We start from the raw sequence: 26,092 nt of genomic DNA, 5'->3' as shown, positions 1-26,092 counted from the left end.
CATTCAAGTTGAGACCATTCACAGGTTATCCCTAATTCCGCCATTTTACATATACTTTGAATAGCTAGAGCTATTAGATATAGTCCTTTATACTGCAGAGTGAATTAACCTTGCTATGTGTAACCTAACTTGGAATTTTCTCACTTATGTGTGGGTAAATTCTTGACTGCAATTGTGCATTACAAAATTTTTGTGTTTAAATTTCCATGTATGCTTTTCTTTGAAAAATATACACTATATTGCTTCTGTATAAAAGGATGTTAAAATTATTTCAATATCATTCAGCAAATAGTGTGCCCCTGCATTTTCTTGACTTCCAACATTTTAAACAGGTTTTGGCTGAGAACAGGCATGAGAACTTCCAGCCCTAAAGTATTGAAGTATTTAGGGCTTTGGAAAGTTACAAGTCACTGAAACTAGGACTATGTGAGCCATAACTATGGCCCTGGTCCTGCACCACTGAAGTAAAATATAGTTCTGCTATTTATTTCAATGGCAGCAGAATGAGGGTCTATCTGAATATATAAGTTCTAATAAATTTAAATAAAAATTAGAAAATCTTGAATATATAAAATTGTTCAAGTGCACAAAGATAAAGAATGGGATTAACTTTGACCTTGATTTTGCGGTATGCATAGACTCTAGGTGCAGGACTCCACCTGCAATGGAGTTTTTAATTCGTAAGAAATCCATTCTGACAGAAATTAAACCAGGTTTCTCTACATCAGACTGGCTATTTAGTGAGCTAAAAAGAAAAAAAGACATGCCCTTACAGTCAGTAGTGGTAGTGTATGTGTATATTTATATATACAATTATATGTAAACTTACATGGTGGTAAAGTCTGCATGGTTCCTGGCCCCCCTACTCATCCTTCTTTCTTTTTAGGTCCCCACAGCTCAGATTTCCCATGAAGCTCCTAGACCTTGGCTCTGGCTTCTTTTACAAAACTGTTGAGCTCCTAACCTCAATAGGGTTTCTGCTACAATGTCAGCCTTCAGATAGGGATTTCAAATGCAGTGTCCATTGCAGCCTCAAATACATCACTGCTACTGCTTGAGAACAAAATATAATATTAATTTTAGCAACATTGTACAGTTAGGAATAGGTATATTGAGTTAGGAATAGGTATATGGATGATGTTTATAAAGCCCTCCACTGTCATGCTCTCAGGAAATAATATCAGCCTATCTCTGAGTGTTATTTCTTGTTCTTTAGTAACTTAGCATACCGTTTTTGTAACACATCACTTTAGAAGAAAATGGGCTTATTCCAGTAGTTACACCATTCCATTATTTAAAAACAAGCAATCGTGCCCCAATTAAAAAAAATCCAACAAACATGCACCTTGTGAGAGACACTAGTCAGAACATTTTAGAGGTAGACAGGAAGAGAAAGCAAAGCTGTCTTTTTAAAGGAAATTTGCATATTGCATAATTTCCTGTCTCTAGCTATACGGAAATGTTGCTACACAAACAATTAAATGTAAAGATTAGAAAATCACGCTTACACTGTGTGCCTCCTAATATGCTCTTGCCTTTGAAAACCAGATTTTCAGCCTTCCCCGCATCCTCTGGGGCAAATCACTGCTTCCTACTCTGAACTGGCTGGCTAACTTCTGTCAGCCACGTTTTTTTCCTGGCATCTTTTAGTTTTAGGGCCTAATTCTGCCTTCTGTTATTATTATTATTTGATTATAGGTGGAGCTGGTAGCACCACATATTATTAAAATTGTCTAATGTTTTCCATCATAAGACCCTCTTTTCAGTTGTGTAACTCCCCTCCACTCCCTTCCTCCTTGGGTTACTCAGGAGCAAGCAGCACTCACCAGTGTGCTTGAGTGCCTGATGTTGTTGACAGTAAAGGAGATCCTGAGTATGCCAGTGGTGATGTTGGATAGGTGCGAATCCTCTCTCCGCCTCTCTGCTGCAGTCCTTTTACTTGTACAGTAAAGGGATTAAAATTGGCAGTGCCTCCACCTGGCTGGGCCCTGTACACACTCACTGGCATGCCTTTGGGAGCCTCCAGGAATAAATCTGAGCTAATCTGTGCAATGGGTCTAACTCAGAAACACCAATTATAAACAATATACACTTAGATTAGAGTTAACACGCCTCTACTTAACAATTTAAGGAAACGTGGTATAACAGACTGAGATTGAATGTCACTACTAATTTAGATCAGTAAGGGGCAGTTCGATAACTTATAGAACCATAGAACCGGAAGGGACCTCGACAGGTCATCTAGTCCAGTCCCCTACACTTGTGGCAGGGCTAAGTATTATCTAGACCAGTACTTCTCAAGCTATCTGATGTGGGGGACCGGCAATTTTTTTTCCCAATGTGTGCGCAGACCGGCAGCTGATGGCTCGCAGACCGGTACCGGTCCACGGACCACCACTTTGAGTAGCGCTGATCTAGACCATCCCTGGCAGGTATTTATCTAAGCTGCTCTTAAAAATCTCCAATGATGGAGATTCCACAACCTCCCTAGGCAATTTATTCCAGTGCTTAACCACCCTGACAGTTAGGAAGTTTTTCCTAATGACTAACCAAAACTGCCCTTGCTACAATTTAAGCCCTTTGCTGCTTGTCCTCAGAGGTTAATGAGAACAATTTTTCTCCCTCCTTGTAATTACCTTTTATGTACTTGAAAACTGTTATCATGCCCGCTTTCAGTCTTCTCTTCTTCAGACTAAATAAGCTTTTATTTTTTTCAATCTTCCCTCATAGGTCATGTTTTCTAGACCTTTTAATCATTTTTGTTGCTCTTCCCTGGACTTTCTCCAATTTGTCCACATCTTTCCTGAAATGTGGCACCCAGAACTGAACACAGTACTCCAGTTGAGGCCCAAATCAGTTAACAAATACAGTTTACAGTAGTAAATGAAATTTATATAACTTGCATTTACACTGTCACCCTTTATCCCTCTCCTGAGTGTGCATTCCTCTGGATTTCAGAGTTCTAAACATTTGCATGAGCATGCTTGAAGATCTTGAAGCTGGGGACAGCATTCCAGCCAATGTAACAAAGGGCAGAACATTTCTAATTTGGGATCATTCCAAGCTGCTCACCCGCTCTGAAGATTAGAGTTGTTTTAACCAGATGTCAGCAGTTCTGGATTCTGGTTAGATGACACGACTACTCCACCTCTTTGCAGACTTACAGCAACCCTTTGAAGTCTCTTTGCTGACTCCCTTCCTTTTGCAAGCACTTTCCCAAACAGCAAAGGCAGTGGTTACTCTCACTGCCTGCACTCAGTCAGTTCTGAGCAGACCAGCTGCCCTGACTCCAGTGTAGCCCGTCAACAGCCTCTGACGCTCCCTGCTTAATCCAAGCCCCAGTAGGCTCTCAGTAGCAGCTTCTGGCTTCCTAGTAGCAGCTCTTGATATGGGCAGAGCTCCACAAAAACAGACTCAGCTCCTCTCCCTGAACTCTCCAGGAAAGGAAGTTTTTTTTCTGTTCCCCAAGGCATCATGGAAGTTGTAGTCTCAAAGGCTGGATTGGAGCACTCAGGATCTTCCCAATTGGAACACTCCCAATTAAGTTCAGAGGCCCCTCTAGTAAAGGGTGCCTACAGTTACTTATACTTTGCCAAATTTTAACCATTCAGGCTGAGGGGGCCGGGGCATGTGTGTGTGTGAGATTTGTTAATCAGGCTTTACTGTATTAAATATGCGAAAAGTACAAAGTTCAGAATGCAGTGATGTACAGGCCTCTATTAAATGTATAAGTGGAATACAAAACAGGAAGCACACAAAACTGAAAAAAATATCTAAGAGGAAAGAAAATGCATCTTTAACTGCCAAAGCATTTTTTGTCCTCTTGTGGCATTAGCTCTGTTCCTAGCTAGATGGTCCACTGGCTAAATGTAGATTCACTGGATGTTAGCTTTCCTGTTGCTTCCACATCTATTGCTGAACATGCATTTCGCAGCTGGGCTTGCAGCAGCAAATGAACAATTAGGTCTGTCTACTCTAGCCATTTGAATTTCCCATGAGAGCAGTTCCATTGGAGGTTGCAATGGTGGGAGCACTAAGTCAGAACTCTGACTGCTGTCATTGTTTTAACAACCATGCCATTTAAACTTGCTCTGAGTTAAAATGCCTGTGATTGGAAACCCTAGTGAAGTCGACAATAGCACCCGCTAGATAAGCTGCACCAGGGGAAGCAATAGTCTAGTGCAGATACATCCCTAGAAGCTTTGCCAAAAGGAGATTTCCTGCAGTTTAGTGAAGAATCAAGCCCACAGTAACTTTAAATAGGAAATCTCATCTTTTAAAGGAGAATGGCAGACTCTTTTAAACAAACAAACAAACAAACAAAAGACCATGTTGGATTATCTCCCAATCATTAACAGAATTCTGCATGTAAAAATTCAAAACATTACTTCAACCTTCCTTTCCTTTACTTTCCAAATCCTGAATTCTAAAGCATTTAGAGGAGAAGAAAGTGATCAGGAACCGTCAGCATGGATTCACCAATGGCAAATCATTCCTGACCAACCTGATTGCCTTCTATGACGAGATAACTGGCTCTGTGGATGATGGGAAAGCAGTGGACATGTTATTCCTTGACTTTTAGCAAAGATTTTGATATGGTCTCCCACAGTATTCTTGCCAGCAAGTTAAAGAAGTATGGGCTGGATGAATGGACTATAAGGTGAATAGAAAGCTGGCTAGATTGTCGGGCTCAACGGGTAGTGATCAATGGCTCCATGTCTAGTTGGCAGCCAGTATCAAGTGGAGTGCCCCGAGGGTCAGTCCTGCGGCTGGTTTTGTTCAATATCTTCATTAATGATCCAGAGGATGGTATGGATTGCACCCTCAGCAAGTTTGCAGATGACACTAAACTGGGAGGAGCAGTAGATACGCTGGAGGGTAGGGATAGGATACAGAGGGCCCTAGACAAATTAGAGGATTGAGCCAAAAGAAATCTGATGAGGTTCAACAAGGACAAGTGCAGGGTCCTGCACTTAGGACGGAAGAATCCCATGCACTGCTACAGACTGGGGACCAAGTGGCTAGGCAGCAGTTCTGCAGAAAAGGACCTAGGGGTTACAGTGGACGAGAAGCTGGATATAAGTCAACTGTGTGACCTTGTTGCCAAGAAGGCTAATGGCATTTTGGGCTGTATAAGTAGGAGCATTGCCAGCAGATTGAGGGACGTGATCATTCCCTTCTATTTGACATTGGTGAGGCCTCATCTGGAGTACTGTGTCCAGTTTTGAGCCCCACACTACAAGAAGGATGTGGAAAAATTGGAAAGAGTCCAGCAGAAGACAACAAAAATGATTAGGGGGCTGGATTTATGAGGAGAGGCTGAAGGAACTGGGATTATTTAGTCTGCGGAAGATAAGAATGAGGGGGGTTTGATAGGTGCTTTCAACTACCTGAAAGGAGAGTTCCAAAGAAGATGGATCTAGACTGTTCTCAGTGGTAGCAGATGACAGAACAAGGAGTAATGGTCTCAAGTTGCAGGGGAGGTTTAGGTTGGATATCAGGAAAAACTTTTTCACTAGGAGGGTGGTGAAGCACTGGAATGGTTTACCTAGGGTGGTAGTGGAATCTCCTTCCTTAGAGGTTTTTAAGGTCAGGCTTGACAAAGCCCTGGCTGGGATGATTTAGTTGGGGATTGGTCCTGCTTTGAGCAGGGGGTTGGACTAGATGACCTCCTGAGGTCCCTTCCAACCCTGATATTCTATGATTTTATGAGTTCAGTACTTGTATTTTTTCCTGCAGCAGATGAGATCACTAAAACTTGAGGGCCCAATCCTACTTCCATGTAAGCAAAATTAGTGAAATTCCCAAATTTTCACACAGTCTCTTCAGATCCCCAATTTCAGAGCAAGATTGAGTCATATTATAGGGCATGGGGGTGTTGATGCAATGGGATGTTAGCATCAAATGCTGTAAGCTGTGGGACCCTTAACTATCATTGAAATTATTAAACTTTCTTTTTAAAGGGCAAGGAAACTTTTCCATTCACATTTTATCTGTTTCAGATCATGCTAAAGAAATCAGAAAAAAGAATTAAGTCTTATATTAACTGAAGTACTGAAGTGACAACTATGGAAGCACAAATAGAAAACAAGTAAAAATGAAATATGAGTTGGGTATATTAAATCATTTTTAAATGAATCCCAATGTATAATAAATAAAAAGAGGACTTATACTTGGTAAAGAACACCAGAAAGTAGATATAATTAAATGTGAAATCTTCTTAAATTTATGCTTAATTTTGTTGAGTAATGGAATTGACTTAGCTATGTGGAAAAGTAAAAATAATGAGGTTAAAAGAGTGGTCAAATGAGAGAGACTTGGAGAAATAAAGGCCAGCTTTCCAGAATCACAGTCTATTTCATCAGGTTATGGAGTAGCAAATCAGAACTACAAGTGAGATGGTAAAGTAAGAAGTTTTATACAGATCCAGGAATGAACATCTGTTGCCTGGCCACATGTTGAGGATGCACATTCAGCGAATAGCAAGTTAAACCCACTCCTCCCTTTCTCCACTTCTTCTGCTGACCATCCTATGAAAGTGCAGATGAACATGTAATGCTAGACTCCTGGACTGAAGTTTTTCAGATACAGTCTGAGTGAAGTAGACTAGTATCTTCACACTCAACATCATGCACTGCTACTAAGTAGTTCAATGTAGGAGCTCCAGTGATGCAGGTTATTGCAGGCATCATCATCCTGAACCAGAAGAAGAGAGTAGATGCAGAAAAGAAAGACACAGATTGGATAAGGGTGGAAAGACTACTTTAACCCTAGCATTTTTTTCCCCAAAATAAGTTCCCTGACAAATATTATATGGATGATCAAAATTTAGCGTCAACCACTGAAGTAGTTACCAGCTTCTCTAAGAACACCCAGAAAGCTCCATAAAATGCCAGCTTTCAAACCAATGCATTGAGGGCACTGGGGTTTTTTCTCTCTAAACAGAAATGTGTGCCAACACGGCCTTGCATTCGGCAGAATCATGGCAATCTTTCTAGAAAATATCATAGAGGTTGGGCTACAAGCCTGACTTCTGCCGAGACTTTTGCTGCTCCAGAGAAGCCCAAATGAGAGTGCTGCAAGAGATCAAACTAAATTGGTTCCATCTGGGAGTTTTCAAGCCCACTGTACCTAGCAACAGATGGGCGAGTCTCTCTACCACTTCATTAATTATATTCCAGCAATATGCTCTTGAAGTTGATTTTCCTTGGATTATGTCATGACGATTTCTGTGAAGTCCAAGCAGCATGCTGTGAGTTCCTTGTGAAGGACATTTTCAGAAGTTTGTATCAGGCTAACCTAATTAGTAGGTTTATCCAGGCTTTAAGTTCTGTGTGCAGAACAGGCACACTGTTCAGTCAGACTCCTTTGCTTTCTTAGAACCCTGCAGTGTGGGAAATCAGATATGCAGGGTGAGACTAGTTGAGTCTCTGTGTCAGAGCTCTACCCCTGTTCAGCCATGTACAGATCTGAGGGAGGAAGAAAAAAAAAAGATACAGGCTGGCAGAGGAGAGTTCTCAAATATCTGAAAATGGAATCCCATTGCTAAGGCAAAATTACCATATATATCTTCCCTCTGGACCTGCAAGTGGATAAAGTCTGTGAGTCTAGGAGTGGAATGCAGTTTGCTGAATGGCCAGATAGACACCTTTAACACCTTGCAGCCCTGGGTAATGATATCAGGAAGTGTTCTTAGGTTTTGCAGGGAGTAAACTTCCTTCTTCCCTATAGTGCCTCTCTGCACTGTTATCAGACATGTGACAGTAGTGCTAGAAGGAGCAACTCTGAGTAGCACCTGCCCATGGGAAGGCAGAGTGTGGTGTTGCAGGAGAGTGTAAGTGGCTTAATCCTGCAGAGCCCTATGATTTCCCTTTGTGTCCCTCTTTCCCTCACATCTCTAGCACAGAGGGGAGATATGTATGAGATGAGAGCAGTGACCTGGATGGTGGAGGAGATGAGGATTGGTTGTGTAAGAAATGTGGAGAAGATGTGATAGGCTTGGGACAGAGGAAGTGAAATGGGTGGGTAATAACCAAAAAAAAAAAAAATGTGGAATTCTGCCCTCCTGCCACCAAATCTGCAAGAGTTTTTGGAGAATTCCCCTGCATTTAAAAGCAAATAAATGCCATTGCTTAGCTGCAGCCAAGAGAAAGTTGAGAAACCTCACACAAAGCTGATGCAGTTTTTTCCTCTTCAACTCTTCAGTTTATGGTCATGTGTAAGGATACTGCATAGTCACGGAAGTTCACGAATTCCTTGATTTCTGCGGTCAGGGCTGTGGCCCCCCGCCCCCTCCTCACACACACCCATGGCTATGGCAGTGAAGCTCCAGCTGTCATTCCTCCCCCAACCCTGCTCCCAGTTATTTTTAGTAAAAGTCATGGGCTTCCGTGAATTTTTGTTTATTGCCCGCAACCTCTCCGTGACTTTTACTAAAAATAAACGAGACAAAATCTTAACGTTAGTCACATGTCTGCAAATTTCACCTCAGAGAAGCTGTGACGCAGCACCAGAGGACACTACCAAAACCAAACTCTGTGAAAGTGGCAACCACACAAATTGAACAGTACATTTACGGCACCAGGACAAAAATCCATGCCAGAAAAATAAACCCAGTCCTCAACCTCCCCCACAACATCCAGCTACTCCTAGAGTGTCTGGAAGGCAAATTGACACAATGCTTCCCAATTCATCTCAAATTGACACAATGCTTCCTGCCTGTTTTCTCTTGACAAGTTGTGGGGTGAGGAATTCCATGGCACAAGCAAGGACTGAGACAGAGTTTGCTGGAGGTAGACAAGAGGTTTGCTGGTTTGACAAGAGGTTGCTATCAGTAGAAGTGGTGGAGAGCTTAGTGTAACAATATGTGTGCATCATCTGAAAGCCATTTTCTTCTATGTTTATTTTTCCAAGTTACCATTTGCCTTTTGATACAGTTTCTCTTGATAAGTTTATCTTTCTGCTTTTTAAACTTTATTTTTTCACCTATCATTTACAAACTCTCACAATTAAGATGAAAAAAAGAGAAGATTCATTATGATATTCAGCTGTTACCTATCTTAATGATTTTCTTGGTAGTGAATGCTTTTAACATTGCAAATCAGTTTTCATCATAATTTCTGTTCTCACATGTTCATACCTTTCCTCTTTAGGCATGAAGCATTCTATGTTTGACCTCTGTTCAGATGTGAATTTTGGTGGGTAATGTTTGAGGAAAATCTTTTCAGATGATTTTGAATAGGGAAACATGAATAAAATAAGTTACCTATTTTTTATGGACAGGATTCTGTCAAAATGGCTGAAATTTGAAACTTGGTCCTCATTCAGGAACGGTGCTAGGGTTTTTTTGTTTGTGGGGAGAGGTTTAGTTTAACAGCTATACTTGTTTTGAATATTGTATAATAAGCACTCTCTGCTCTGCCTATTGTTAACTTCAGAGCTATGCTTGTATGCACAACTTTGGAAAAGGCTTGCAGCTCTCCAGTTGTATCCTCTCTAGTGATCTCAGTGCTCTGGAGCAACTGCTTGGTGGAGATAGGAACTGGGGAAAAGCATTGTTTGAACCTAATCCGTTCCTTTTTTCCTTGGGCTTGGATCTCAGAAACAGCTTCAGCAGCGCAGTTTTTGCAGGTCTTTCTCTACCACCCCCCCTCCACTCCACCCCCCCGCTTAAGGTTTCCTTTTACTGATCCTGTGAAAGCCCCTAAGCTTAGGCACTGCTTTATCTGAGGCTCATCTTATGTCTGACACAGATCAACATGACAAGCATTTTTGGCTGTCTAAGCTCTGAGCATATTTCTTAGGGTTTTCAGTCTTGGTCTGCCGTGACACCTTGGGCCTGGAAATAGCATCTATTCTGACTCCTCAGTTGGTAATGAAAAGCTGCTTGGCCTCTGTATTTGGTGTCTCCTTTCCCTGCAGTTATGTCCCTGGCATTTTGGAACTAAAGTCCGTACTGAACACTATCAGAGCTAAGTAATGTTGCTTGTCTGTCTTGAGACGGCTCTCAGCAGGTTTCAGAGTGGTAGCCGTGTTAGTCTGTATCAGCAAAAACAATGAAGAGTTCTAGTGGCACCTTAGAGACCAACAAATTTATTTAGGCATAAGCTTTCATGGGCTAAAACCCACTTCATCAGATGTATGGAGTGAAAAATACCGTAAGCAGTATATATATTACAACACATGAAAAGATGGGAGTTGCCTTACCAAGTGGGGGGTCAGTGCTAACGAGGCCAATTCAATCAAGGTGGAAGTGGCCCATTGGCCAAACTGGACAGTCTCTACGCAAAAGAATAAATGGACAGAAATCAGACATCAAGAATTGTAACATTCAAAAACCAGTAGGAGACACTTCAGGTTGAGGGGCTGTCTGTAAGCGAGGACTGGCCTGTCTCCCAATGTCTGTGAGAGTGAGGGATCGTCCTTCAGGACAGATTATAGATCCTTGATGATGTGCTGGAGAGGTTTTAGTTGGGGGCTGTCGGTGATGGCTAGTGGAGTTCTGTTACTTTCTTTGTTGGGCCTTTGTAGGAGACCTGTTGAGAATAGGCCACTTCCACCTTGATTGAATTGGCCTCGTTAGCACTGACCCCCCACTTGGTAAGGCAACTCCCATCTTTTCTGTGCTGTAATATATATATTGCTTACTGTATTTTTCACTCCATGCACCTGATGAAGTGGGTTTTAGCCCACAAAAGCTTATGCCCAAATAAAATTGTTAGTCTCTAAGGTGCCACAAGGTCTCCTCTCTTTTTTTTTTTTCTCTTTCAGGAGTAACACTCCATGTGCTTGGAAAAATAAAGGGTTAAATGCTGATAAAAGATAGCCCTCTCCCCATCCCGTCCCCAGCTCATGCCTCAAGGCATGACTTCTGGAGGAGGGTACCCTTTGTCTGCCTGACAGATACCTGACTTTCAAATGACTCGATATGTGAACAGTTTTTCCTTAAAAAAGTTCCATAGGTTCTGTTTGCATTAATAAATAGAGTGAAAAATCAAAAGAACATCTGTGCAAACACAAATACTAGAAAATGTTCACGTAGTCTTTGGTTTTATAGAGAGGGCACAGAAACTGATTCAACTGCCTCTCCTCAGTAAAATACGAAGCCTGGTAGAGGAATAATAGTTCTAACAAATATCTGAGACATAAGTCCCATTGCTAGGAGCACAATTATAATTTACAGTTGAAAGGTACAGTCAATTATGTATATTCTAGAGAATGAGATGAAAAGAAAAAAAATAAACTGAAAGCTAAGTTCAATCTGCAAAATGTCATCAATTTCTGGTTCTCTCACACACCTTAAATCATCATGCCAAGTGACTTACCTTTATTATTACTGGAGAGTACCTCGTTTTTTTGCATACGTTCCTGAAACTTTGAATTAAAAATGCACATCGTTGTTTGTGTTGTGTAGCCCTGGCTTTTTGTGGAATGATGTGTCCACAGTTCTATCCGCATGAAGAGAGAGAGATTTATTTCACTTTTGTATATGTTAGCACATTATCTATTCGAGAAAAACCTTTTGTATCAATTATACTAACCAAAGAGTTAAGATTGTTCAAGTTCCCTCTGTAGCTTATTTGCCTGGTCTAGAAGCAGAGTTTATTTCATTGTGTGTTATTGAGGTAGCACGTAGGCACCCCAGTCATTGACCAGGACTCCATTGTGCCAGATGCTGTACAAACAGAATGAAAAGGAGGTCTCCTCCCCGAAGAGTTCACAGTATGTATGTTACAGAACAGACAAGCCACTTGTCTTCTGGGACAGAGAGGAAAATGATTATTAAGAAGGAAGAGAGTTTATTTAGCAACATTTTGGAGGAAAATCTAGTGTTCATATTTATATTTTCTTCCTTTTATTTTCCAGTGCCTCTGCACCAGCCAGTTGGGTTTTTTTTTTGTTTTGTTTTGTTTTTAAGAGAAAATTGCAGAATCAGTAGGAATCATTTACCAAGGAGGCATCTTCCTTTTGTTGCCACTGTTAATATAAGTGTAGTGGTGCATAAGTGTCTTCTATATGTGGTAGGGAGCCTTCTATAAAATCTAAATAGCCCTGGAGTTAGTTCTGATGAGCTGTCTCTTGCTGAGGTTGTTTCTTTAATCAAGATGTGCAGACCCCCAGTTCTGTTGAACAACATAAAAACTATTTCAAAATAGTACAGTGCTACATCGTCTTTCTAGATATAGGTGATTTGTTGCTGTGGAGGCTAAAGCCCGTCTACATGAGAAAATTGCACTGGTTTATATTGATGTAAAATTACACCTTTTGTTAAACTAGTTAACTTTCTTCATGTATAGACAAGGCCTACATGATTTCTCCTCTCGATTTCCATATGTAACGTTGTTAAGGGTGATAGTAGACACGAGAGACTGTACTGTTCTGGATGTAGGTAATACCTTCTAAACTTCTAGACACTGTGGAATGTACATAGTTAATTGAATTTGTACAGGTGAAAAACAAACAAACCACATGGGAGCAATTATCAAAGAACAAATTCACATCTATCAGCTTAACTGCAGTAAAATGCATGAGACATTACATGGAGAGAAAGTTACTATGAGATCATGCAAATTGGCATAGCTCCTTTGCCATTTGAGGATTTGGCTACTTCTTTTCACCCATGGTGACCTACACTGCCTTCTGACTTGTAGTAGAGTTCTCTTATTCTCCAAACTCTTGTCACTCAATCACAATTTGTTCAGGGAATTCTACCAGTCAGGAACCAAGAATATTCCTTCCCATTTTCTATGGAGGAATGAAACTATTGCATACAGGCCCATGGATTTCTTAATTGATGTGAAATTCCAGATGCAGGGGCAAAATCCAGGATTAAATTCTAATCATATACATGTTTATATTTGATTTAGGCACAAAATTTCACGCACACGAATCGATGTAACATTTAGACAAAAAACTCCTTTAGCAGCCTCTAACTGCAGTTATATTCCTATTATTTCAGCTTTCTTGGTATCTACTGTCAGTGCTGCATTTCAGCTTTCGTTACCTGTTTTCACTCACTTACCAGTTTCTCAAAAATTCTCCATTTGAGGTGAATCATAGAATCATAGAATCACAGAATATCAGGGTTGGAAGGGACCCCAGAAGGTCATCTAGTCCAACCCCCTGCTCAAAGCAGGACCAATTCCCAGTTAAATCATCCCAGCCAGGGCTTTGTCAAGCCTGACCTTAAAAACCTCTAAGGAAGGAGATTCTACCACCTCCCTAGGTAACTCATTCCAGTGTTTCACCACCCTCTTAGTGAAAAAGTTTTTCCTAATATCCAATCGAAACCTCCCCCACTGCAACTTGAGACCATTACTCCTCGTTCTGTCATCTGCTACCATTGAGAACAGTCTAGAGCCATCCTCTTTGGAACCCCCTTTCAGGTAGTTGAAAGCAGCTATCAAACCCCCCTCATTCTTCTCTTCTGCAGGCTAAACAATCCCAGCTCCCTCAGCCTCTCCTCATAAGTCATGTGTTCCAGTCCCCTAATCATTTTTGTTGCCCTTCGCTGGACTCTCTCCAATTTATCCACATCCTTCTTGAAGTGTGGGGCCCAAAACTGGACACAGTACTCCAGATGAGGCCTCACCAATGTCGAATAGAGGGGAACGATCACGTCCCTCGATCTGCTCGCTATGCCCCTACTTATACATCCCAAAATGCCATTGGCCTTCTTGGCAACAAGGGCACACTGCTGACTCATATCCAGCTTCTCGTCCACTGTCACCCCTAGGTCCTTTACCGCAGAACTGCTGCCTAGCCATTCGGTCCCTAGTCTGTAGGTGTGCATTGGGTTCTTCCGTCCTAAGTGCAGGACCCTGCACTTATCCTTATTGAACCTCATCAGATTCCTTTTGGCCCAATCTTCCAATTGGTCCAGGTCCTTCTGTATCCTATCCCTCCCCTCCAGCGTATCTACCACTCCTCCCAGTTTAGTATCATCCGCAAATTTGCTGAGAGTGCAATCCACACCATCCTCCAGATCATTTATGAAGATATTGAATAAAACCGGCCCCAGGACCGACCCTTGGGGCACTCCACTTGATACCGGCTGCCAACTAGACATGGAGCCATTGATCACTACCCGTTGAGCCCGACAATCTAGCCAGCTTTCTACCCACCTTATAGTGCATTCATCCAGCCCATACTTCCTTAACTTGCTGACAAGAATACTATGGGAGACCGTGTCAAAAGCTTTGCTAAAGTCAAGAAACAATACATCCACTGCTTTCCCTTCATCCACAGAACCAGTAATCTCATCATAAAAGGCGATTAGATTAGTCAGGCATGACCTTCCCTTGGTGAATCCATGCTGGCTGTTCCTGATCACTTTCCTCTCATGCAAGTGCTTCAGGATTGATTCTTTGAGGACCTGCTCCATGATTTTTCCAGGGACTGAGGTGAAGCCCGGTCTCAACAGTGTGAGCAAAATCTCTTCAGCCGGTGGAGTTAGGTAAACAGGAAAGAGTTCCAGGTTTGTTTTTAAAATAATCATGCAGCTTTTTGTGGCTTAATCATTCAAAATATCCAAACTTGAGAACCTCACGCATCGTGTGCCTAAACCTCAGTGAAGGATAGTTGCCTGTTAAGCTTGAAGTAAGTGAATTTGAAATGAACAACAATATAAGTGATTACTACACATGCATGAAAGTGATTTTTAAAAAAACAAACAAAAAACTAGAAAGTTCTTAGAGGTGTTTAGTAACATTATTGCTTTTGACAGTACGGGTTGTGCAGTGCCTCAGTGCCAAATTGTGACGTGCTATCAGTAGCTAGGTTTGTTCATGTATCTACAGAATTGTATACTGGAGTTGAAAAAAAATGGAATTACAGAAAAAAGACCTACAGAATTCCATAGTTCTGCGTAATGGTTTTTGTGTTTCTACCAGAGTACTGTATTTTATGGAATTGTGTAATACTTCATTCAGAAACTTCCATCTAAATTTAAGATGGCAAAATAAAGAAATAAAGAAATAAAGAAAATAAAGAAAATTCCAGAAATACAAAAAGTATTCTTTTCATAGCAATATAAACTTGCTTACATTGTGCATATGTCATATTTAGTATTATTAGGCTGACAAGTGTCCTTTCCAGGATACAGTGTACTATATGGATATTGGGAAGTAAAAGGTTTTCATTACATATTGCATGCATTGTGTACACATGTGACAGCCTAGGTATTATAGAGTTGCCAGGTGTCTGGTTTTCGACCGAAACAGCTGGTCGAAAAGGGACCCTGGCGACTCTGGTCAGCACTGCTGACTGGGCCTTTAAAAGCCTGGTCAGTGGCGCAGCCGGGCTGGTGGGCTACCTGCCAGGCTCCGTGTAGCTCCCAGGAAGCAGCCGACATATTCCTCCAGCTCGGGCAGCCATGGGGGCTCCGCGCACTTCCCCTGGCCCTGCCCTGAGCACCGACTCCGCAGCCCTCATTGGCCAGGAACTGCGGCCAATGGGAGCTGCGGGGGCGGTGCCTCCGGGGGGGGGCAGCATGCAGAGCCCCTGGGGTTGCCCCTCCCCCTAGGAGCTGGAGGGAAATGCAAGCCGCTTCCCGGGAGCCACATGAGGTAAGTGCTGCCTGGAGCCTGCACCCCGAACTCCCTCCCGTGCCCCAACCCCCGTCCCAGCTTGGAACCTCCTCCCGCACCCAAACTCCCTCCCGGAGCCTGCAACCCCTCCTGCGCCCCAACCCCCTGCTCCAGCCTGGAGTCCCCTCCTGTACCCTGAACCTCTAATTTCTGGCTCCACCCCGGAGCCTGCACCCCCCAGCCCAGAGCCCGTAACCCCTCCTGCACTCCAACTCCCTGCCCCAGCCCTGAGCCCGTAACCCTTGTGTGCCCCAACCCCCTGCCCCAGCCCTGAGCCCCCTCCCGTATTCTGAACCCCTTATTTCTGGCCCCACCCTGGACCCCGCAGTCCCAACCCAGAACCCCTACACCCTCCTGTAGCCCAACCCCCTGCCCCTGCCCTGAGCCCCCTCCCACACTCGGAACCCCTCATTTCTGGCCCCACCACAGAGCCCACACCCCCAGTACAGAGCCCTACCTCCTCCTGCACCCTAACCCCCTGCCCCAGCCCTGAGCCCCTTCCCGCACCCAAACTCCCTTTCAGAGCCCGCACCCCTGCCCCCCTGCCCCAGCCTGGTGAAAATGAGCGAATGAGCGAGCATGGGGGAAAGCAAGCAATGGGTGGGGGGGGGTGAAGTGAGTGGGGGCGGGGCCTCGAGGAAGGGACAGGGCAGTCTCTTGCCTATGAGAAGTGTAACTTTAGCATTTCCTGATTTTTTTTCTTTCATTTAAATTTGTGGCCTTCGTATAGTCTTTTTGATTTAATATATTTAAGACTTTCCACTTACAGTAGCTGCAGTCTGTGTTGTTGGACTGCTCTGTTGCAACATAGTTGTTACATAGCTCCGTTTTTCGGTGGGAGGATCTGGGATAGCTGTCAACGGATGTCAACTTAAGGGACAAAGGGCTTGCTACAAAGCCAGCGAAAGTCAATAGAAACACTTGTTGTGTTGACTTTAATGGACTCTGGATCAGTTCCAAAGTGAATACACAAAGGTAGAAAAATCTCAGCAAACAGGCTCCCTTGTTCTAAAAATTAAATAATCTGATTTTCGTATAATAAAATAGGGGGAAAAGAACACAACAAGAAACTACTACTTTTTCTCCTTATTCTCTTAGAAAGGGAAGACTTGCCCTTCACTTTTAAGTATCTAAAGGATTTAACCATCCTCTGTAACTAGTGACAGAAGCTAAATTCTAGCAGCTGCTTCAGCTGTAAACTATAACTTGAAGAGCTTTAAAACTCTTTAAAGAGCTTTTTAAATATACTCCTGGAATAATCCTTCCAAATTACCTTCCAAACTTTGTAAATAGGGACTTTAATAGACAATTCCTTTTGAACAGGTCAAAATAGGATGTAAGAATAGATCCCTACAAATTTGGAAAGCTTTGCCCAGCTTTATGCATATTATTACAACATACTTTAAAAATTATTATACACAACTGTATTAAGTTGTTGACTTGCTGCTATAATTTACAAATCCAGTACTATTAACGCCAGGAAGCTTTGGAAACTGGAGCAGAGTTTGTTTAGACCAGGGCAACTATTGCCTGTACTTGCAACATTGATATGGGACACAAAATTAATCTATTGCCACCATGAAGAAGCAGAGAGCTACAAACTCTGCACTGTGATCTATTTAGCTTGATAACATTACCAAATTTCCATCTAAAGTATAGTCTAGATGGAAAACTTGGGTACATTCATTCACAAAGGGAAGAGTGAGTCTTTATATAAAAGTGAGTCTTTTTACTGTATATCCATAGAGTTCATAGTTAAGTAGTAAGGATAACACTTAACTCGTGTATCATTTTCAAAACACTGTACAAATGTTAGTTAGTTAATTCTCCTCACATACCTGCGAGGAAGGTAAATCAGTTTTATTGCATCCTATGTTATAGACAGAAAAAAAAGAGAGAAGCTGAATGATTTATCCAAGGCCCCATAGCGAGTCAGTATTGGAGCCAGGTGTTAGAGATCAGGAGTTCTTAGCCCCAGGCCAATCTGCCATGCTTTCTCTATAAAGGGAGAGTTTTCCAAGATTCTCCAGGGAATCTGCAGCACTCAGGGGGGTGTTTTTTCACACCTCTTAGCAAGAAAGTTGCAGCGTTGTAAAGTGCCAGTAGACAAGCCCATAGTGTTTCCTGCCCATGTTTTGCCAACCTTTATTCTTAGAAGCTACTTCACGTGTTAAGCTCACTAGCATGACACAGTAAAGATGGCGTGATGTTGAACCCATATTGCTAAACCCATATTGATAGAGTGTGATGGCTAAACATAGTGATGGAAAGCCATCAGTAATTTTTGCCAACTCTTTCTTCACACACCTCAGCCTTTTATTTTGTTCCCAGAATGTTGATATCAATGTAATTATCAAAGAGCTGAACTCGAAGCACCTTTTGGCACCTACATGAAAATGCACACATAAGTATGTATTAGTATATGTATGTATTAAATAAGTATTGTGGCTGTAAAGGGTCCCTGGAGTTTTAACTTCTTAGTGTTCTTTAAAAATCCAGCAGATATAAATTGGCCTCAGTAGTACTTAAATTATACCAATAGATATACTTACACACAAATCTGGAATGTTAAATGCATATTTGAACTTCTCACAAGCCTTTCTATAGACTCCTTATTTTTGAAAAATGCTAATTGCAGGAAGCCTTTATATAAGTCAGCACACTGGGGTGTAGATTTTTTCCCCATAAGCAACCAGAACCTTCAACTGAAAACGGGATTATGCAGTAGCATGCAGGGCTTTTTAGAATTTTGCAGTAATTTAGGGAGTGGACTCTTGTGGTTAGTTTTACATCAGCAGTTGAGGAAGAATGGCTGTTGCGATGTGTTACGTGGAGAAGTGCAGTAATCTTCGTTTCTGGAGTGCAAAAGGCGCTGTACTCCTCTCCTTTTAATAGGGCTAAAAGTTGAAAAATGTTGCTAAATTTACCTAACCGATTTTTTTAACAAGTTAGGAATTTATTCTGGCACTTTTAATAAGCCTTGCGGCCATGTACTCTCTGTACTTCAACAGAAAAATGTCATCCTTTTGGGTGGGAGTTGCGGCTGGAGAGACCAATATTGTCTCAAAAACAAGTCAAAACCACCAAATATGAAAACTAAACATATCTCACTTGTTGCAAGGTGAAAAGTTTGGTACAAAAGCCAAAGCTATTAAATCTGTTTGGAACAGGAAATCCTTGTGAGTGTGTGATAGTTATTTGTAGTAAGTTACTACTTACTCTGTTTCTTATATCTGTTGGCATGCCATTTCCTAGACAAATAAGGGACAACATCCCTTCCCTGTGCAATTTGCAATGTGAGGATCCACACAGGGAGACCTTTCAAGACACATCAAGGAAACTTGGGAGCCAGGAGTAGAGACAAAGGGAGGGAGGCTGGGAAAAGGAGGAATCCTGGAATCTCCTATTTGCTACCTTTCTCTGGACAGCGATGCTGGAAATGGCCTGGGGAAAAAGAAGCACTGATGTGACTCTGCCCCTTCCACTGCTGTTGGCACCAGAAGGAGCCAGGAAAGAGGAACCTTCCTCCCAGCAAGTGGCAAGGATGCAGTTGGAGGGAGGAGGAAGCTTCTGAACCACACCAACACCATGGCTAGCAATGTGAGAAGTGGCAAGGGTACGGGGGAGCCTTGTACCCCATCCATCTGGTTGGCAGTACTGGTGGGCAGCACTTCAGAAACGGCAGGAGTCTTGCCATGCATGCTGCATGAGGTGCAGCTGCATGGCTCCGGGGAGTTTTTATTAAAGGTGCCATTTTCTCTCTCATGCACACACACACTTTTTTCTTCCTTGCAAACATAAGAGGAAATGGATTTACACATGCAGGACCAAGAATTGGCTGTTCTTGACTCCCCTTTGTGCTGCTCCAGCTGTGCAAAGGGGAATTAAAGCTCAATGTTTAATGCAACAGCTGTGGATTCCCTCTGAGGTTGCTCTAACTTACACTAGGGCCAGTTTGGCATTCAGCAGCCCCCAGGATCAGAAGGACAGAAAGGTGTCACAAAAGCACCTAAGTGCCCCTCCTCAATTGTGCTGAGTGATTCTCTGGCACATGTGAGCATGTAGCCCATAACATGTATGTGTTATATTTTTAGAATATTATAGAGCAGCTGAAGCATCATAGGTTTCAGAGTAGCAGCCGTGTTAGTAGTCTGTATCCGTAAAAAGAAAAGGAGTACTTGTGGCACCTTAGAGACTAACAAATTTGTTCATCTCTAAGGTGCCACAAGTACTCCTTCTCTTTTTTTGAGGCATCACAGTAAACTTTAAAAATCATTCTACTCCTTTGAATTATTCTCTGGATCAGGAAGGAAGTGATTTTCTTCCCTAAATTTTACATAAAATTCCATAATGGACAGGCCACTCGCCCAGCCACTCAAATATTCTATCTCTGAGAGCATCTACAGTGGATGCTTTGGAGAGAAGTAAAAAATGTATAATAGTCTTGCCATTACTCAGTACCACACTAGGAAGGGAGTTTTTTTCCTGACCCCAGCTGGCAATCTGTTTATATGCTGAAGCATAACAATTAATACTCCTTGTAATTCTCTTCATAGCTAGTATAACTGCAGATGTTACTATTTTCTCATGTGTCTGATCTGGTTTTGGATTTTACTCAGCTGTTTTTCAATAATTATTACCCCATGGCATTACATTCCAGAGGTTAATTTTATGTTTCTTTTATAACCTTATTGCTTTTTATTTCAAATGTCCTCTTCTTTTGTGAAACACATTAAATGCAAGCTCTTTGTTGACCTTTGTCAATCTTAGTTTACACCCCCTCTTTCATATGTCCTGCTCCTCTTCTGGATTCAGAATGAAATAAGTTCTGTTTTTTCTTCTAAGGAAGATGACCCCTCTATCCTCCAACCTTCTTCCCTCTAAATGTTCTAGGGCGAGACTGTCAATAGTACAATTGGGAATTGGTCTAACTGCACTTTGTAAATCTCCCCTTGTCTGCTTTTCTGTAAGCCTTTTGCATTTTGCCATGTCTTCTTTTAAATTAAAAAAGGTCATAAACTGAAGACAGAATGAGAAATAATATGACTTAGCTTTATTTAGAAATATTAAATGCCCTGGCCACCTTCCAGCCGTTTTTAGATTCTAGTCAACTAAGCCCCTTCAGCAGTTCCACTTACATTTGATTCTATCCATTAATAATGCCCCCTACACAGCCTACAATGAGTTCACCCATTCCACTTCCTCTCTTGGCTCCTAGAGAGTTCTATAACATATTTCGTATTTCCTAATAAGTACAAGAAGCGTAATGCTCTCATCATCTAAGAATAGTTATAGTTTTCGTTCATATATTTTCAGTATCAAAGACTTTCAAATATATGTTATGATCATAAAAATATTTCAGAGCAAAACCGAAGCACAAGAAGTGAAAATCTTGAAAAAAGTCAACGGATTTTGTTTCTTTTTCTTCCCTGGGAAAAAACAAAATAATTTTTTTTTCATAATCCTTGCATGTTAGGTAGCCAAAGTTATAGTATACTTTAATGATATGGCTGTGCAATTAGTTGCGTGTATATTGTCTTTACAGACACTTTTTAAAAATGGAGATACTGAGTATAACATTTCAAGATAAGGATGAGAAATCAGGAACACATTGTAATCTTAATATATATTTGCTATTACATGTACAGTGCAGGATATACAATGTGGCTGAGTTAACACTGGATTTGAAATCTGGTCTGGCTGATTATCCTGTCAGATAAATGCATACAGGTGTCATTCACTTCAGTGGGAGTTATGTGCATGCCTGGTCAAAAAGGGACCCTGGCAACTCTGGTCAGCACTGCTGGCTGGGCTGTTAAAAGTATGGTCAGCGGCGCAGCAGGGCTAAGGCAGGCTCCCTGCCTGCACTGGCTCCGTGCAGCTCCCGGAAGTGGCGACATGTCCCTGTGGCCCCTAGGCACAGGGAGGCTCTGCGCACTGGCTCTGCCCCAAGCGCCGGTTCCGCAGCGCCCATTGGCTGGGAACCGCGGTCAATGTGAGCTGCGGGGTCGGTGTCTGTGGGCACGGGCAGCGTGCACTGTGCAGAGCTGCCTGGCTGCATCTTTGCCTAGGGGCTAGACATGCTGGACACTTCCGGGAACCTGCCTTAGCCCCGCTGTGCCACCGACCGGGAGTTGCTTGAGGTAAGCGCTGCCCAGCTGAAACCCACACACCCCAACCCCTCCTGCACCCCAACCTCCTGCCCCAGCACTGAGCTCCCTCCCACATCCAAACTACCTCCCAGACCTCACACCCTGAAACCTCTGCCCCGAAACCTGAGCCCCCTCCTGCACTCCAAACGCCTCAGCCCCAGCCCAGAGCCCCCTCCTGCATCCCTCATCCCCAGACGCACCTCAGAGCTCACACCCCCAGCCGGAGCTCGCACCCCTATCAACACCACAACCCCCAGCCTGGAGCCCCCTCCCACATCCTGAACCCCTCATTTCTGGCCCCACCCTGTAGCCCACACTCCCAGCTGGAGCCCTCACCCTCTCCTGCATCCCAACCCCCTGCCCCAGCCCAGTGAAAGTAAGTGAGGGTGGGGGAGAGCGGGAGGGGGTCTGGAGTGAGTGGAGGCGGGGCCTCAGAGAAGGGGCAGGGCATGGGTGTTTGGTTTTGTGCAATTAGAAAATTGGCAACCCTATCACAAGTTACAGAATTATCAGGTCTCTTTAATTTTGGAATTTTGTGATTTTTATGCCTGAATACTCATCTTTAACATTGTACTGATATTATGGTAGTTTTTGCATTTTATATATTCTTTTAGACATGCTAAAGGTAATACTCGTCTCCCAGTTATAAGTATTCTAGTTATGTATCAGAGTTCATTTTTAGGACACTGAGCTCAAAAATAAATTATGTATCTGTTAGTAGCAGCCATCAATCAGTTATTTCTCATTCAATAAGTGGTGGCACTGGAAGAAAGTTATTTAGTGGTCAATATGCATCATTAATCTTTTTGAGAAGGGGATTCTGTGCTGTAGGCGATTTTTAGATTATCTGTACCTCATTGCCTGCAGCTTTTGGAAAAATTGTAAACAAAGCCAGCTGCTTGTTATGTTACTGCTCATGGTTGGTTAGATGAGCAAATGGCATCGCAAGTGCTCTGTTTCTGTTGGTTTTAGTGTATAGTGGAAAATATCTTGTTCCAATTATTTTTTTAGTCTACTATCTTTCAAAATATGCTTTAGTTTCTAAACAGAGAGTTGGGATTTTAAAATCCATATTAGTGATGGAAATTTACAAGAAGGACAAGGAGAAACGGTGTTGTCATATTAACTTTGGATAAAACTCACCCTGCTGCTGAAGGCTTTCAATAATGCTCTGTACTCCACTCAAGCACCATTTAAGCCCCTATGTTAAAGGCTTAAAATAATGCAAGGGGCCCATACAGACCCCTGGGCCAGAGTGAATTTTACCCTTTTCAGGTAGATAGGAGACCAGGGAAGTTGATTATGAGCGAATTGATTTTTCATGAGCAGTTTGAGACTGCTAATTCCATCTATTTCCTGTTGGTTTAGTCATTTCACTACTCAATTTCATGTTTCTTTGGAATCTTTAATGTAGAAGAACCTGCCAATGAAACTTGTATTAGACACACAGTTTATGGTCTATGGAGCTGTCTGAACACAAAACAAACTGCAATATACAAAGTGGATTGCTATAGATTCATAACATTTCTCTGATAAAATTATTTTATGCAAGATAATCATGTAATCCATTTCATAATTCATGATAATTTTTTTCTTTTTTTATCAGCTGCAGCTAAACAAGCAAACAGGTCATGGCACGCTTAACGAAAAGACGACAGGCAGATACAAAAGCTATCCAGCATCTTTGGGCAGCTATTGAAATAATCCGGAACCAGAAGCAAATTGCTAATATTGACCGTATTACGAAGTAAGTTGCATTTTATAATGAAAGATGATAAGGGGCAAAGAGATAATGTTAGTTATGTAAGCCTTGAAAAAAACACAATAGTCAACCTTGTTAGAGCTTGTGAAATGATTACATTCAGTACTGTTTCATTAATTGTTAAATTAACAAAAAATGTTAAAAACTGAGTGTCTTTAAGTCCAATACTGAGGTATTAAATCTGACGAAGGGCCTATTCAATATTTGTTCACTTCATCATAAATCCATAGATAAAATAGAAGCAACATTGGTAGACTTCTGCTTATTCATTAGCCTGTGATCAGAGGGGAAATACTAGCTATAGAAAGTGAAGCAGAAAATGAGAATAAAAATATTTGTAAATAGTCTTATAAAAGCTGAATTATTTTGGAACTGAGAGGATAACCTTTTTATTTAAAAAAGCCCCTGACCTCACTGAGATTATATTACCATACAGGAACCAAATTATGTGGGCCACATCCACACAATATGTATCTTGTTTGGCCTTGAGGAAGTCACATGGGCAGCAGCTGTGTGATTGGGCCGCAAGTGAGCCGCGGGTTGAGAACCACTGAACTAGAATGTTGTTTGCTGCTAATGTTACTATTATGTATTTTGTGGTAGCACCCAAAATGTATTAGATCTCTGCCCTGTAGAGCTTATAATTTGGGGGGTGGGAGGAAACAAACACCCACAACATTAATATAGGTCTTTTGAATAAGATGGGCCAATCAGTGCAATCAAAGATTGGGGTTTTGTGTGCCCTGGTTTCGCTTTATTACCAGAATTTTTAGACCTACACATACACAGCATATACTGAAAAGATATCTATATGAATAACTTTTAAAAGGTGCATAACTACAGGTTGGTGATCTGTTTTATTGACATGATTTGGAAGTTCTGTATTAGGCGTTGGAAAGCATCTCTAGGGTTATAAAGCCAGAGAATGTAGTAAACAACAAATAAGATGAAAGCAAATAGATGAAATCCTGAGGGAGTGATAGTACTGTGCCTAGCTCCTATAAGTTTTAACAGAGAAATGCATCATTAAAATAAGAAGCATCTACTGGGACATGAAAATTCTACCAAAGGAGCCAGGTTAGCCTGATGGAGAAGACCATATACATGGGGAATTTGACTTTTCCAGCTCATTTCAATTGGAGAGTCTCAGGGTTTTACAAGCATTACTTAATCAAGCCTCAGAACATCTCTAATACACAAGTAGGTATCACTATACACATTTAGAGAGATGTCAAGTGACTTACGCCGGGCCACATAGTAACTCAGTGACAAGGTTGGGAATATAACCAAATACTCTATATGTTTATGAAGTGCAAACTGGCTTCCATTCAGCACAAGATGACTGTCAGAAATATGGGACGCTGAATTAGAGAAGTCATGAGGGTGCTATCTAGAGACACACAATGCCAAATTATTGATGTGGAGGAAGGATGATGGAAACATTTGGCCAAAAGGAATGGAAACCAATCAGGGCCATTTAGTGTAGAAACCACCAATAGAGATTCTGCTGTTAACAAATTGGAGGATGGTCAGGCTAAAAAGAAACAGGGTACAGTTGGTAACCCACTCAGTGAGCACAAGAAAGCCACTGAAGGTGAGTTATCAGAGAATAATAAGAAGAGTCAAGCAATCTTAATAGCTTAATGGAGAAGACCGTGGCCTGGGCTTTTTTGTAATCCAGAAAGAGTATGGATGGTGTGTTGCCTCTTGGTGCCAAGGCAACAGATGTGTCAAAGGTAAAGGGTTGCATGAAAAAGTTTGCGAATGTTAAAATATCAGTCCAGATGAGTACTGGCAACACAAGACTGAAGGGAAATTTGTCCTCAATTCTATCAACTTTATAGTCTTGAGAAGAGAACTCAAAACAGGACACAAACACACACAGATAGATGTCTTAAAGATCCTTCCAGTGCAAAGCACTAGTGAAGGAAGAAGAAAAGTAGTGCTGGAGACTAATGAGATGAATGACAAAGTATGTTCTATAGACATGAATCCCAAAGCCTTATGAAATATTAGAATGCTCTCTCTGTGATGAGAACTGAATGGCTTAGGTGATAACAGCTTCCTTGGTTCAAGGCTCATTTATGCAAGTAAAATAATAGTGGAGCTGTTGCTTAATAAGTGTACACAGGTGTCTGTGCGCAAATGCAAAAGTGGCTAATAAGCGAAGTGAGTTACAAGTGATGCTAAGTGATGGATAATATGACTTGGTGTGCCCAACTAGAACTTGGGGGGTGTGATTCTCACAAGTAGGATGTTAACACTGTTGACAACGTTAACTTTATGGGATTTGTTAGAGGGGTGACTTTGCACATTACAAATATTTACAAGACTAGACAATACAATAATTCTGAGAGTCACAGTGGTGTGAAATATACTTGGAAAAGGACACAGAAAATAAAGGATCGGTTTATGTGAATATCTGTTACTCTCAAAACAGTGTACTCAGTCATGCACTAGTTGAGAAATATGGACCATGAAAAAAATTCCTAAGTTAGAAAGAGGACATACTCATTGTAACAGGGGGGCACTCACTTTGATCTTCGCTGGGCAGGTCTCCAGTGGCTCAAGGCACACAGTCAAAAATGGAT

The 26,092-nt window shown here is 41.9% G+C and overlaps 1 protein-coding gene across 14 annotated transcripts in view; it reads left to right on the top strand.

Annotated features, from left to right (window-relative positions):
* Window positions 1-26,092, top strand: part of ZMYND11 (zinc finger MYND-type containing 11) — a 159,406-nt gene that overhangs the window by 56,231 nt on the left and 77,083 nt on the right. For 10 of the 14 annotated variants that reach the window (XM_073334522.1, XM_073334521.1, XM_073334520.1 and 7 more), the window contains exon 2: window positions 23,346-23,486. In XM_073334522.1, coding sequence (XP_073190623.1) covers window positions 23,371-23,486 — 116 coding nt within the window. In that variant the 5' untranslated portion in view covers window positions 23,346-23,370. Of the gene's footprint in view, window positions 1-4,515; window positions 4,661-6,002; window positions 6,109-23,345; window positions 23,487-26,092 lie in introns of those variants that run through there. The other 4 variants (XM_073334508.1, XM_073334511.1, XM_073334510.1 and 1 more) reach the window with 3 other exon arrangements.

The sequence above is a fragment of the Lepidochelys kempii genome, chromosome 2, assembly GCF_965140265.1.
Source record: "Lepidochelys kempii isolate rLepKem1 chromosome 2, rLepKem1.hap2, whole genome shotgun sequence".
Classification (NCBI taxonomy): Eukaryota; Metazoa; Chordata; order Testudines; family Cheloniidae; genus Lepidochelys; species Lepidochelys kempii.
This window is presented reverse-complemented; position numbering and strand designations above follow the sequence as displayed.